This window comes from Pimephales promelas, chromosome 6, assembly GCF_988280905.1.
Source record: "Pimephales promelas chromosome 6, fPimPro1.hap1.1, whole genome shotgun sequence".
NCBI classification, from domain to species: Eukaryota; Metazoa; Chordata; class Actinopteri; order Cypriniformes; family Leuciscidae; genus Pimephales; species Pimephales promelas.
Window position 1 is genome coordinate 20,429,043 of NC_142774.1, and position 16,075 is coordinate 20,445,117.

At 44.7% G+C, this 16,075-nt stretch overlaps 2 protein-coding genes across 3 annotated transcripts in view; both read left to right on the forward strand.

The window, feature by feature from the left end:
* LOC120473606 (calsequestrin-2) overlaps positions 1-16,075 on the forward strand; it is a 160,719-nt gene that overhangs the window by 92,573 nt on the left and 52,071 nt on the right. The gene's annotated exons all lie outside the window — the stretch shown is intronic.
* On the forward strand, positions 7,980-12,949 carry LOC148978540 (uncharacterized). The gene is made up of 2 exons (XM_089132250.1): positions 7,980-12,448; positions 12,682-12,949. Exon 1 carries the CDS (start codon positions 8,199-8,201, stop codon positions 9,405-9,407), a length of 1,209 nt encoding a protein of 402 aa, XP_088988376.1. The 5' UTR covers positions 7,980-8,198; the 3' UTR covers positions 9,408-12,448; positions 12,682-12,949.

Here is a 16,075-nt window from a genome sequence, read left to right on the forward strand (position 1 = left end):
GGTAAATTGCCAGAGTTCAATGGAATATGGGAAGCATCAGGTCTTGGTTGCGTCTCCATCACTTGCTGAACAGTGTACATTTCAGCGATCACGGCTTTTGGTGGAACAGCTATATCATTCTGAGTGTCATTTCTCACCACCACGGTAAAGTAAAGGAGCGTTTAGCGGGCAAGGTGTACAGTCCACTAGCCACTAATAATCCACCTGGCATAGAAGAAATCTCTGGCTGCCCCAATGTTGTCAATCTCTCAGGAGAACAGCGACTTAGATTAACAACTCCATCAAGAACAGCCACACTCCCTGCTGACACAACCGTTGAAGTAGTCCCCTTTAACATAACACATCCCAGAGCTTCAGTGCTCCTTTGTTTATGTCTAACATCCAAAATCTTGAGGACTGCTCGATATCCATGAAAAGCGGGATTGAGTTTTCCTGAGCCCTCTTGAGCATGGTTTGCATATAAAGCATCAAGGGAGTTTGTTCCCACAAGAACCTAGGGCACGTTCATCAAGTCAGGGACCACTAGTGCTAATGTGGTAACTTCCGATTTAACTCCCAGGAATTCTGAAGGAAATGTCAGAGTGAGTTCCACAAAGCCCAAGTAGGGGACTGACTGCCCATTTGCTCCCTCTACCAATAAAGACTCAAGTGATTCCATAGGGTGCTTCGACAGATGATCTTGGTAGAAGGATAGCGGGATGGTGGTTACTTGGGAACCTGTATCTATTAAACAATTCACTGGAGTTCCTTCAATAACCAACTGCGCAGTACATTTCATTCCAACCAATCCTCTGGGTAACTTTCTCTGAATGAATTCTTCATGACACTTGTTATTTACTTTCCTAGGTTTGTTAGGGCATGTGGGTCCTGCCTCAGTTTCTGTACGCCCTGCTACAGAGACTGATTGGAGTTTAACCTCGGGGACGCAACTCGGTTTTTCAAGTCCCATTGAGCCTGTTTCTCCCTCAGCTGCTGTCGCTTGCTTTCTACTTTGGCAGGATCTGGATCATTTTCACAGTTTACACTGATATGACCGTCTTCTCCGCAACGAAAACAGTAGCTTGGACGGGGTCTGGTTGAGGTTACTCTGCCACTCCTGACTGAGTCACTTTCTTCTTGCCTAGTTGGCTTGGGCTGAGAAGTCGTGGAAGGAATTCTGAACCCAGATGTTCTTCCTGGCTGATGTCTCTGTGAATCTGATACAGTTAGTTGAGCTCTCAACTCTGCAACCTGTCTTGTAAGTTCAGCAATTTCTTCAGCCTCTGAGCTTCTATTTTGGGCTTTCAGAGAGACTGCAGATTCCATAGCTTGCACATGAGCTCGTAGTTCGGTCAGTTCTTGTTTCAGCGAAGTCACATCCATCCCTTTGAAAGAAGAGGGCTGGCACTGTTGGTGAGTCAATGGCCGCATGGAGGCAATGTAAGCATGAATATCGGATATCTGCTTCTTCACGTTGTCTGTTTCAGGGGTTGCTTCGCTGGCTACCTCATGCGAGTAAGCGGACAACTGATGAGCTGCAGCTCGTGATCTGGAAGGGGCTGGACCTTGTTTAGTCATCCCAAAGTGACTCCTCATCCTTTCTTCCTTTGAAGTCCTCCTGTCCTCCTCTGTCCTAACAGACACTACGAGTTCAGCGAAAGTAGGAGGGTTAGTCGTTCTCCGGTCCAGCTGAAGGTTTGCAATTAAGTCTTGATCCCAGCACCCGCGACAGAACTGCTTCAGCAAACTACGGTCACGCTGCTCCTCTGCAATGCCACCTCTTCTCACCGTTGCACTTAGTATCACTTGTAATCGATGCAGGTAGTTGGAAGGCTTTTCTCCCTGATTCTGCAACATCGTCATGAACTTTGCCAGCAGCTCTTCCCCATCCTCCACTGATCCATACACTGACTCAAGCAACTCTAAATATGCGAAGGGGGATGATTGTGGGCTAACATGTTTGATTACGTCAGCTGCAGGTGGAAGCAAACTGTCTAGGATTCTTCTAGTGCGGGACAAGTCTGAAACGGATGGATCGTCCAGCAGGAATTTCACACTTGCTCGCCATGCTTCAAAATCCGGCTCATTGGGTGGACGTGGAATTTTCCCTGAGAAAGATCTAAGACGAAATGAAGCATGCTGGGCTGTCATGTCACTCGTCCGCACCACATGCTCAACCACGACTCTCTGCACACCAGGAGGATCTATCATATCCATAGTCAAAACTGGGTGTGACATCCTTGTAGTTGAAGGACTAGTAACTCCACCAGCATTAGGTACAGCATTTTTCTCATTTTCCTTGGTCAGGTTTTGATTTTTCTGGCATTCAACACTCGGTATTGGAGATACGGTCGGTGAGAAAGCTCCATCTCCACTTTCTCCCATTCTCTGTGATATGGCAGGTGACCCACGGCCATTTAAAGAACTAGCAGTGCTGAGTCCCCGAGTTTGTGAGTCTGCTACATGACTGCTGGGCAACTGCTCAGTGGTATGACCAACTGATCTCATTTTTACCAACTCTTCTTGAAGCACTTCTTCAAAAGATTTGCCAGTAGCATTAGCAATAGCTTTCAATCCTGCCAAATAACCCTTAGTAGACTTATCTTTAACTGCAGGGGTGTATACACTGCTTAGGGAACGCACGGTGAATACGACATCTGCATCTGAAGGGCTAACAATACTCAAAGGCAACAGAGGCTTCAGGGTTGCCATTGCAGAGCTATGTGCAAACTCTATTATAGCCTGCCTATGAAATTCAGATGTGGGGTCATCAATGAGTAGAGTACGACTAATACTGCCATAGCGTACTAGCCATGATTCTAGGTTTTGGTCAGAATCACTCAGGGTTATGCCACCAACTATAACAGCATTGGAAACATCCACGTTTTCTCTTTCTACTATATCCATACTGTTGACACCTGGATATCTTGTCTCTCAATAAAAATTCTGTTTTTGTTCTTTTTTTTTTTTTGACGTGCTGAGAAGTCACTGTTGTTGCTAGGCAATCAATCTCCTGGCTGGCTCGCCAACTTTCATGTAGCACTTACACTCTGGCTAATAAATGGCAGAGTAATAAATACTTATGATGTCTAACCTATGGACCAGTGTTTCAGAAGAAATAAGTTTGCTACTGAGAAAGATGCAAAAACAACAACAGTGAACACTCGTTTGAACACACACTGTGTATTTTCAACATACACTCAATCATTGCAAAGACTTGTCTTTCTCAACTGGAAACTTTAAGAATCGACTCAAGGGAGGCTCACCGATCCAAACCCTCCACAGAACCACTGGACGGCTGGGACAATTCCAGAATCACAGGCACCAGCACAGCATCTCATCAGACAGAGGGCGCCAATCGAACCCACAAAAGGACAGAACAAGACAACAACAAAAAAAAACCTGACTTTGTACAGACAAGGTCACAGAGATATCATTAATATCTTCATTGTAACAATATACAATAAACATTTTTAACCCATGACAGTAAATGAATTATCTATTTCACACAGGCCTTGAACAATTGTAAATGAAATTTTCAAATAAAGAATACTTTTCACCGACAAGGTTTGTGACTATTTCTTAACATAATGCACTGATTAATAATTAACCACTTTTCTGTCCTGTTCAAGCACCGTTAACTGTTATTAACCAAATAGAGAATTGAACACATTTTATATACATATGAATCACTCACAGACTTCATTTATCTTGCTTTTTCTCTTATACAACTATAACAGTCTGATTTGCAACAATTACAAAGCAATTTGACTTACCAAGGAGATCATTAAACTGACAGAAAATTCCAGAGTGGTGCAAGTACAGCATATCCCGTTTAAATCATTCTCTTTACCCTTTTTTAAATCAAAAATACACTCCATAAACACTTTAGAAATACTCTGATGCTAATCAAATACATGTATATCACCATACACTTTTATATTAACAAACTGAATGTCCGTTTCACTCTCATAACAATACCAACATCACTCAAAACTTACTAGGAAATAAATCGTGTCATTTTACTCACATCAATCCATCGTCAGAATTCATCTAGACGATTATTTTATTTCTCTGTTTCCCGGAGCGTCGTGACACCGCGCTCATATGCTATCCATGCACGAGAGAGAGAGAGCTGCCTCTCACTTCACGCATACCTCGTGCGAAAAACCCGGAAATCAATTTTTCCGCTGCGCCACACTCTACGCTAACATTGGCTCACATAGTCATCTCACATTCAAAACTCATTACCATTGGTCACAATAACACCCAACAGAAAACATACGTTTGTATGAAATTAATAATTTTCCCCTCTTTTATGATGTTACTTCTATTAAATAGTCTTCAATAATTCTGCAATCATTATACTATTATGTTAATAATAATATTTTTTTTTCTGTTACTCCTTGGTAACCTTGGTTACACATGCCACTCGACCCGCCTCACTGCCCCTCCGGGGGGACGTCTGTGGTTCGTATGACCCCGCTGGTACAGTTCCTGGAAGCTTGGCAAGAGCTTCCCGGCCTGTCCCGCTGGATCATTAGAACGATCAGATTCGGCTACGCGATTCAGTTCGCACGATCTCCTCCCCATTTCAGGGGAGTTCGCTCCACGACGGTCGGTGGCAATGCCCCGGTCATGAGAGCGGAGATTGCGACCCTGCTGGCGAAGGGTGCAATCGAGACGGTCCCTCCAGCCGAGATGAGCCATTCAGAATGCTCACAGCCAAACACATTTTCGAATGCGTTCGGTTTCAGGATTGGTTTGCAGCGATCGACCTGAAGTCGATCGTACTTTCATGTCTCCATCTTGCCTCAACACAGACCGTTTCTTCGGTTTGCTTTCGAGGGCCAGGCATATCAGTACACGGTTCTCCCATTCGGGTTAGCTCTGTCCCCTCGCGTCTTCACAAAGATCGTCGAGGCAGCCCTTGTTCACCTAGCCCGTCTAGGCCTTCGGGTCAACCGGGAAAAGAGCAAACTTTGCCCCGTGCAGATGATCTCTTTTCTCGGCATGGAGATAGACTCGGTCGCCATGTCCGCGCAGCTCACGAACGAGCGCGCGCACTCACTGCTGACTTGTCTTCGACAGTTCGAGGACAAGAGTGCGGTTCCACTGAAACTGTTTCAAAGGCTCCTGGGGCATATGGCATCCGCAGCCGCGGCAACGCCGCTCGGTTTGCTTCATATGAGACCGCTTCAGCTGTGGCTTCGCGATCGAGTCCCGAGGTGGGCATGGCATCGCGGCTCGCTCCGAGTTCCAGTGACTCCAGCGTGCCGCCGAACCTTCTTCCCGTGGTCGAACCTCAGCTTTTTACGGGCCGGTGTCCCTCTTCAGCGAGTTTCCAGGCATCTCGTTGTCTCCACGGATGCATCTACCACGGGTTGGGGTGCCATGTGCAATGGGCATGCAGCCGCGGGTTCCCGGACAGGACCCCAGCGCCTCATGCACATCAATTGCCTCAAGCTGCTGGCAGTAGGCCTGGCCCTGCACCGCTTTCGAGCGCTGCTCAGGAGTCAACATGTACTTGTCCGTTCAGACAACACCACTGCAGTAGCGTACATCAACCACCAGGGGGATCTACGCTCACGCCGGTTGTCGCAGCTCGCCCGCCACCTCTTGCTATTGAGTCAGAAGCACCTGAGGTCCCTTCGTGCAGTGTACATTCCAGGAGACCGGAACCTGGCAGCCGACGAGCTGTCAGGGGTCCGCCCTATCTCCGGCGAATGGCGACTCCATCCCCAGACGGTCCAGCTGATTTGGGACCAGTTCGGGGAGGCACAGATAGATCTGTTCGCCTCCCGGGACTCATCCCACTGCGCCCAGTTTTATTCCCTGACCAAGGGTACGCTCGGCACAGATGCACTGGTGCAGAGCTGGCCGCGGGGCCCACGCAAGTATGCGTTTCCCCCAGTGAGCCTTCTTGCACGGGTGTTGTGCAAGATCAAGGAGGACGAGGAGCAGGTCTTGCTGGTAGCCCCCTATTGGCCCACCAAGACGTGGTTCTCCGAACTCATGATCCTCGCGACAGCACCTCCTTGGCCTATTCCTCTGAGACAAGATCTACTCACTCAGAGACGGGGCACTCTGTGGCACCCTCGTCCCGATCTCTGGAGGCTGCACGTGTGGCTCCTGGACGGGACGAGGCAGGTTTGAGTTCGCTGCCACCTACGGTGGCGGCAACCATCACTTCCACTAGAGCGTCGTCCACGAGACACCTTTACGCGTTGAAGTGGAACCTCTTCGTCAGCTGGTGCTCTTCTCGCGGAGAAGACCCCCGGAGATGTTCAATCAGTGTCGTGCTTTCCTTCCTGCAAGAAGGGTTGGAGCGCAGGCTGTCGCCCTCCACCGTTAAGGTTTACGTCGCGGCCATTGCCGCCTCTCATGAAGCAATAGAAGGTAAGTCCTAAGGGAAGCACGATCTGGTCATCAGGTTCCTGAGGCGAGCGAGGAGACTACATCCGCCTCGTCCTCCCTTCGTACCCTCTTGGGACCTCTCAGTAGTTCTAAGTGCTCTGCAGAGGCCTCCCTTTGAGCCTTTGCAATCGGTAGAGTTAAAGTTTCTGTCCATGAAGATGGCACTCCTGGTTGCACTGGCCTCCATCAAGAGGGTGGGGGACCTGCACGCATTCTCCGTTGACGAAGCGTGCCTGGAGTTCGGGCCGGCTTACTCTCACGTGATCCTGAGACCCCGGCCTGGATACGTGCCCAAGGTTCCCACCCCTCCCTTCCGGGACCAGGTGGTGAACCTGCAAGCGCTGCCCCTGGAGGAGGCAGACCCAGCCTTGGCACTGCTCTGTCCGGTACGTGCTCTCCGCACCTACGTTGACAGAACGCGGTGTTTCAGGACCTCAGACCAGCTCTTTGTCTGTCATGGGGGGAGCCAGAAGGGAAGGGCTCTCTCAAAGCAACGGCTGTCTCACTGGATAGTGGACGCCATTGCTTTGTCTTACCAGCAGCAAGGCCGACCGTGCCCCCTTGGTGTGACGGCCCACTCCACTCGGAGCGTGGCTTCCTCTTGGCCTCTAGCGCATGGCGCCTCGCTAACAGACATTTGCAGAGCTGCAGGCTGGGCGACACCCAACACCTTTGCGAGATTCTATAATCTGCGAATTGAGCCGGTGTCCTCTCACGTACTCGCTTCCGCCAGTACTGGACCCGCTTAGGTGTCTTCGCTTGCTCGCCATTCCACTCCTCGGACTGGATAAGTGCGATATTCCTCAGTGTCTTCCGTTGAAGCCTTGAGTCCTCCAGCACCGACGATGCGGGCACCACTGCTGTTGCTCTGGATGCCGGCTAGGTGCCTCCATGTGCACGGTTCCCTATGGTAACGGTCTCATGTGTATTATCCACTGTAAGCCTCTCTGAGCATGTGTCTTCCCTTGGCAAGCCATCTGCCACCCCTGGAGTTAAATTCTAGTAGCCACCTGCGTTTGGTGCTCCAGTGATCTCCATATGCGTTCCTATGCGGCCATATGCGTATTTGTAAGTCCTCCTTCTTTAGGCATCTGGTAGCATGTCCCTCCCGGGATATGTTTCCCAGTGTACCTTGGTATTCATGTGTCAAAGTGGGATCCCTGGTTAAAAAAAAAGAGGTTCAGGGGTCCAGACTTTCGCAGGGCACTGGAAGACAGCTTGAAGATGGCGTGATGGCACTGACCCCCATTCTCCGTCACTTCTGACGTAACTCGAAGTGACTACGAAAGGGAACGTCTCGGTTACGGATGTAACTCTCGTTCCCTGAGTAGGGAACGGAGACGTTACGTCTCCCTGCCACTTCTGCTGTATCGCTGGGTAGACGCCGGAGTTCAGCCTTGGCTCCTCAGCGAAGACATACTGCGGTTGCCTTCACTTCCTCCTTTTATACCCACTGCGTGGGGCGGAGATACGCTATGCAAATTCCGCAGCCCCAAGGCATTTTCATGTCATTGGCTCGTTTTTAAATACTCGAAGAGGATTGGCTTTCTATGCGAAACCCCCATTCTCCATCACTTCTGACGTAACGTCTCCGTTCCCTACTCAGGGAACGAGGGTTACATCCGTAACCGAGACGTTTTGCTGTACAGTTTCTCAATCTGTTAGACTGTTTTGACCTCACTCAGCATGTTGAATTCCCTACCCACTCAAAAAGCCATATATTAGACCTTGTCTGCACCGCTGGCATCATGCCGACTAAGGTGTGACCTAAAGATCTTTCTGTGTCTGATCATAGAGCCATTATGTTCAATCTTGCTGTTCCTGAGCCTCTCCATCGCCAACGTGACTCTCGCTCCATCACATATAGGAACACTAAGAACATTAATACAGCTGCTCTGTTAGACACTCTAAATTTGAAATCCATCATGGAGCCATTGGATGTTTGTACGGATGACTTAGTCCTGCTGTACAACACACATCTTGCTGATTCTTTTAATCTGTTTGCACCCCTGAAGACATGCCTAGTCTCCTTCACTCACTCTGCTCCTTGGTTTACACCAGAGCTTTGTAAAATGAAAGCAGCTGGACGTCAGCTAGAGCGACTTAGTCGGAAGACTGGCCTAACCGTCCATGCCCTGGCATACAGTGATCATGTCTCCACTTACAAAGAATCTTTTAACCAGGCTAAGACCATGTATTACTCCACCATCATTGACAGAGGTTTTAACAATCCGAGAGCCCTTTTCTCCACTTTTAATAAGTTAACCAAACCTAATAAAACCTTTCCACTTACCTCATCCACTAAACTCTGTTGTGAATTCCTTGAATTCTTTCAGAGCAAAATTAGCTTGATCTATAATCAGCATCAGACAAACCAGACCACTCTAGATGATGCAGCCCTCACCCTATGTGCAACACTCAACAGATCCTTTTCTGCTTTTTTACCTGTTGATGCACAGGATGTGTTTGACCTTGTCAGTAAGTCTAGGGCTACCACTTGCTTCCTTGACCCTATGCCCACCCCACTCGTTAAGGACTGCCTATCTGTCCTCTGTCCCCTCTTGGTTCAAATAACAAACTCTTCCCTTGCTCTGGGCTCTGTTCCTCTGTCTCTCAAAACAGCAGCTATCACTCCCATTTTGAAAAAGCCCGGGGTAGCTGCAGAGGATTTTAAGGACTATCGACCCATCTCAAACCTTCCGTTCATTGCTAAGCTCCTTGAACGTACAGTTGCCAAACAGCTCCAAGAGTACCTTAATTGTCATGGCTTTTGGGAAAAGTTTCAGTCTGGTTTCAGGGCCATGCACAGTACTGAGACTGCCCTGGTTAAGGTAGTCAACGACCTCCTGATGGCCGCTGACGCGGGCCATGTCAGTATTCTCATTCTCCTCGATCTTACAGCTGCCTTTGACACTGTTTGTCACAACCACTTACTTTCTCGTTTGGAGTCCTTGCTTGGTATCTCTGGTGTTCCACTGTCCTGGTTCAAATCATATCTCACTGATAGATAACAGTTTGTTTCAATTGGGAATAGGGATGTCCCGATCCGATACTCAGGATCGGTATCGGCTCCGATCCAGCCATTTTTGGTAAAAACTGTACTGGTATTTAAAATGTAGAATACTGCTGTTTAAATTGTTTTAACTTTAAACCTGTTGGTAGCTAGCTAGCTTTAAGTACTGAAGTACCTGCATTTTCTTTTATATATATATATATATATATATAGTGTTTGAATAAAGGGTGGGTTGTGAACTATATACTGGAGGTATATTTTAAGGGGCTAATTGAGAAAATTGCTATATTTTTTATTAGTTTAAAAATAAAATAAAAATATCGGATTAATATCGGTATCGGCAAAAGCCAAAACTGTGGCATCGGTATCGGAAGTGAAAAAGTGGTATCGGGACATCCCTAATTGGGAATTTCAGATCCCCAAATTCACCCCTCTTACATGGTGTCCCCGAGGGTTCTGTCCTAGGTCCACTGCTGTCATAATTTACATCCTTCCTATTGGCCAGATAATACAACATTATGGGGGCGAACGTGGAGACGTCACGTGACACGATGCGAGAGGAGTCAGCTTTGCAGCGAGCTCCGCTTCAGTTTGCTACATTTATCCTGTGCATTATTTTGATTTGGTGAAAACATCAATTGATCGGTCATTTAAGTATTATTGGAAGCAGACGATGACTAAAAATACGAAATCCGCGGCCTGTGGGAATATCAAAAGGCACCTGCGTTCGCACATGACACTTAGGAGGACCAAGATGGCCTGATTGCGGATCATGACAACGTACACAACGCTACCGAGGGAAGTCAGGACATCGCGAATATCTACACAATCCTGACAAAAATCTCGGGTGATATGGAGGGAATTGCGGAGATACGTAAAACTACCGTGTCAATGGAAGCCAAACTATCCTCCTTGATTACAAGACTGTATGAGGTTGAAAAACAGGTCAAGTTTTTGGAGGGGGCCGAGAAAGAATCACAGGCGAATCCACCTGCTACCAAAGCCGATCTGGAACACTTATGGGACAAATTGGAAGACATGGAGAACCGGAACAGACGCAATAATATTCGTATCGTCGGGATCCCTGAAGGGAAAGAAGGCATGGTGAGCTTTCTGGATGGTCTTATCACGCAACTGGTTGACTCAACGGACAGACAACTTGAAATTGAACGTGCACACAGATCTCCCGGTCAGGGCCTCAACGCAACAGATAGACCTCGGCCGGTTCTGGAGAGATTCCTACGATCAGCCGACAGGGACTTTGTGCTATGGGCGGCGAGAGCTAAAGGCAAGCTGTATTGGGAGAATAACAATATCATGATATTTCCTGATTTCGCTCAAACATTGTATATTATGCTCAGCATGAACTTGAATGTTGTGTATCTAGTGTCTTGTATTGGACATTTAGAGAACACTTTGTCTTTAGTGATTAAAGTCCTGTGAAAAACACAGAGTGGAAAGACAACCACAAATTGTATTACTGAAATAAGCAGAACAAATGATATCGTGATTAATTTTACAAATATATAGGCCTGATATGTCTATGTCTAATTTTCACCTACATCACTAACATCTTAATCATTTGTCACCTCACATGAATAGCATGACCCTCTCTAAAACAATAGGAAATGCTTTATTGTTTACTTTTTTGCTGACCTCTTTAACAAAAGAAATATTACAGAATGGTCTATGAGTTTTATAAATAAAATGGGTAACACTTTAGAATACAGTTCCTTCGTTAATGAATAACTACACAAGAACTAATGAGTAACACAATATTAACAATCTAGTAACTATTATTAACTAACAAGAAACTCTGATTAACGAACTAGTAAGTAATAGCGCACAGACGAAAGTGGTAGTTCACTATTAAGTAATCAATAACTACTATTTTTTTAATACTTCCCAGAGAACTACTGAAAAAGTTTATTAACAATCTAGTAACTACTATTAACTAAAATAAATTCTTATTAACGAATTAGTAAGTAATAGCTCACAGATGAAAGTGTTACTAGATACTTCTGTGGGAATTACTAATTATTTGGATTCGTATTATAAAGTAAAGATCATTGGAACTAACTAGTAATTACTCAAGTGTTACTAAAGACATTTTCTAAAAGTATACTAAAGTTAACCAAAAATCTCAAACGTTTGCACAAATCATGACTAGATCATTTTGTAACACTTGAGTAATTACTAGTTACTTCCAATAACCTTCACTTTATAATACGGATCCAAATAATTAGTAAGTAATAGCTCACAGATGAAAGTGTTACTAGATACTTCTGTGGGAATTACTAATTATTTGGATCCGTATTATACCGTCATACCCACGTGACTCTCTGTCCACAGGAGAGAGATTACCGTATGTACAGGAGGAGAAGCTCACGCGCAATCGGGGAAATGTGGAGGCAAAATGACAAAATAATTAATCAGAATACCTAGCAAAAGTGTCTCCTGGTCCTCGCTCATGGACAGCTCCTACTCACACTCTCCGCCTCTGCATGTTTCAGAAGGGAATGATTCAGATTTCTCATGCCACTGCACTAGAAGACAGACGGTTTGCTCTCGTCACATCTACGTCGTCAAACTCTGTTTGAGTCTGCGCGTCAGGGACGGAAGTGCTAAAAAAATCGCCAAAAACGGGGTTCAATCGTCTCAATGGAGTTCCAATGAGATGGCTCTGTCCATTTCTTTTACTGTCTATGTGAAAGACCCACCGCTTTCCGGAAATGTGTCACAAGGTAAATTAGACCAATCGGGTGCTTTGTTATTTTAGCCTGACCATGGAGAGGGGACGTGCGCAAATCACACAGTCTCACGAAACACCCGAGCGCGCACAGATATTTTTTAGCTGCTGAAATGGCTTCAGGAAAGGAAAAACAGCCACAGAAGAAGGTTTTTGTCGGCGTGGAGGCTGTTTTAGAAGAGATAACGTTAGACCATTTCTCTGACACAGATCCTGAAAGCGACGCAACCTTTGACTCGGTGCGCGAAGCAGCTTTCATTTAAGGATGGAGTGGATCCTGACGTGGATAAGTAAGTAAATACTTCTAAGCTTATCAAATACAAACTGAAATGTTCTGTGATAGTGTTTATAGACTTACAAAAAATGTTTTGTGAAGTTATTATTTGTATTATGGTAGTGCGTGCAATAGCAATGTGCGTTCTCCAATGCGCAAATGGCTGCGTTAGTGGTCCGTGTTTAACGAATAAACAATAAACGGACGCGAGTATTCAGATATTTACAAGTTTATTATTTTGTGTTACAGTGTAAGTTGGATGGATTCTGCCTAGTCATGCAGAGAGGCAGCGCCATTCTTTGTCCCCAAACACACCTGGGCACCCAACCCCCACCGACAATGTTGCACTGTGCATGGTTGTTTTTTTGTTTTTTTTTTTTGTTTTTTTGTTATTTCGTTAGTTTCGTTTTTAGATTATCAGGCAAATGTTTGCACTTTATTTTTCAAAAGTCCTTTTATTCAGTTTTTATTTTATTTTTTTTAATATTGCACTTTATATTCCTTTGCACATTTTTATTGCAAATTATTGTTATGCAAAAGATGTTTGATTTATTTGCAAATAAAAGGTAAAATCTACTAATGGGTCTCATTGCTTTCTTTGAAACATGATTACAAGTCCTTGATGGTAATATGCTTTGCAATGTCTTAATTTTGCACTTTTGACAGGTGGGGAACTTGGAGACTTGAATGACAAAAAAAGGTATTTTACCACCCTTCGGGTGCTTTGGAATAACTCTTCCTTTCAATATGATAGAGACATAATTCTTTTTTCCAGTGTTTACTGACATATGCTGGAATCAACCTAAACTGTCTGCATGGCGCTAGAGCACACAGGGCCTTATACATACACTTTCAAAAATGAATTTATAACCTAAAATTCAAAAAGCGTCTTTTTTGTTTATTATAACACAGACAACATACACTAAAATATTTAACACTTTCAACACTGTTTTATGAAATGACAAAGGGTTATCTGTAAAATGACACTGGAATTTTGCATTTATAGCATTGCATATGGGTATGGGGAGACTTTAGATTTGGGTAGGCGGAAATAGGGGATTATCACGCTTCCGGGTTTCTGGGCAGGATTTGTCAACTTTGTGCATGTCCACTTCCGACGCAGTTCAACAATGGCTGAGACGAAGGCTAAATATGTCACTGCTCTGTTCCAATTTGTAAATCTAACCAACAACTCCAACCCTACATAAGTTTTCATGGATTCCCGACTGAATTGAGTATAAGGAAGAACTGGATTAAAACTTTAAAATAAAACAAGGTAGCACGTTTATTTGCAGCCGGCACTTTAGTGAAACTAATTTAGTGAAACTAATTTACCTGTCACTGATACACCAACACCAGCTTCAGCGCCAGGCACCTTCACTCCGCCCACACGATCTGCTTCACCGGAATTCTAATCATCATCACCTGTCACCACCACCTGCCTGCAATCCTCACCCTCACTATTTAAGACACTTCAGTTCACTCACCCATTGTCTGGTCTCGTCTATACACAAGACAAACAGACTCCTGCTACCTGAGAACTACTGACCTGTTACTTAGTGATGGCAAAATGAGGCTTCTTGAACCACTGAGACCTCGCAGCCCATTGCTTCACCCAAAAGTTCATTACTCGAAGCTTCATTCAGTATTGCTCACTAGTGACACCTAGCTACTGTGCAAAGAAATAGCAGACAAATTATTTAATTCTGAAGCGATGACCTGAGCAGACTTATGATGTCCGTATACCCCCCCTGTTCTGTTTTATTTTATTTTTTCTTCTCACTGATAATGTCTGTAACCTTTCATTTGCAATAATACAAATACCTGAGCAGACATTTGTCCATTGCCTGGGAATAAAATAAAATATGTATATTCTGTCTGAATTTACTTCTACAGAGACATATCTCTCTCTCTCTCTCTCTCTCTCTCTCTCTCTCTATCTCTCTCTCTCTCTCTCTCACACACACACACACACACACACACACACACACACACAGAGTTAATTAATTATTCATAAATGATTTGGATAGTGACAGTATGAACAATAAAAGTTACACTTTTGAGTGCAGTGCGTATGGTGGAGGGAGTGTAATAAAGTAAAGTGCAACAGAAAAGTGTGGTGTGGTAAAGGTTAAGAATTGTTTCTGGTGATTTTGTGTATTGAACTGTTACTATTTTTCTGCAGTGTTGTGCTTATGGGACTGGGGATGTAGAGGACCGAAGGAAGGATTAGAAATTATTTTTATTGAGGAACAGAATTTTTTCAAGTGTGTTCAGGCTTAGACATTAAATATTACACAGCCATGTAGTGAGGATTATTAGCTATATCAAGACAGTAAAATAATAATAAGCTCTTTCTTGCTGGCTCCATTACAAGAAAAAAGGATTAGGTCACAAAAAGCAAACAATTCTAAAAGGGCAATCCAAATCAAAAACCAGTCCAGTCCAAATCCAAAGCAATCCAAATAATCTTATTCTAATTAATATAACAATACTATAATATAGCTATAATTAATACTAACAATAAACTATAACTAATCTAACCTAATAATGTAATAACATACAGCCCTAACACATATATTGCACAAAAACGACGATGAAACATCTCTCTAACTCTGACTCCCTGACACTACTTCAACTGATTCAACTACTCCTGACAACACCCGCAAGGTGGCGCGAGATCAAGTCAAGTCAAGTCACATTTATTTGTATAGCGCTTTTCACAATACAGATTGTATCAAAGCAGCTTCACAGTGATAACATGAAAGTAGTACAACACAGATCAATAATATTGCTAAACACTAAATAACCCCAACTGAGCAAGCCCAAAGCAAGCCAAAAGCAAGGCGACAGTGGCAAGGAACCAAAACTCCATCAGATTGGATGGAGAAAAAACCTTGGGAGAACCCAGGCTCAGTCGGGGGCCAGTTCTCCTCTGGCTTACATTTATATTGTTTATATATAAATAATAAATATAAATATTGTTTATGCATAAAACAGCGGCATAACATATCGCAGGCGTTGAGTTGTCACCTCACAGGCATTGGTCCTCTCATCGCAGACGTTGGGGCATCCGAATCCCCGTGAGAGGCTGGAGACAAAACTGGACCTGACGAACGCCATTTTTCTCGGGACAAGTGTCCCGAGATAACAGCAGAAAGGCAGATGGGAAATAATTAGCATAGCTGATGTTCATAATGATTTCCATTATACGGGAGTCGGTGTTAGAAAACCACTATCTCACAAACTCTCCGTAACCCAACCATACGCGCTGACCCGTTTGACTAAGGCTGTCGAGCCCCACTGTCGCGGAAATGCGTTTCAGTGGCAAACGGTTCCGTATGGCATAACAGAGGACTAAAAAGTAAGCATTATGTGAATGCTTGACTAAAGAGATGCGTCTTTAATCTAGTTTTAAACTGTGTCAGCGAGTCGGAGCCTCGGACCGTATCGGGAAGGCTATTCCAGAGTTTTGGAGCTAAATGCGAGAACTCCCTCCCTCCTTTAGTGGACTTTGATATCCTAGGAATGGCCAGAAGCCTTGAATTTAGTGATCTTAAGGAACGCGGTGGATTGTAGGGCGAAAGAAGGTCCGTTAAGTACATAGGTGCTAAACCATTTAGGGCTTTATAGGTTAGTAGCA

What these genes read in the sequence shown, in the direction of transcription:
- LOC148978540 (XM_089132250.1), top strand. Translation starts at nt 8,199, where the DNA reads ATGTTCAATCTTGCTGTTCCTGAGCCTCTCCATCGCCAACGTGACTCT.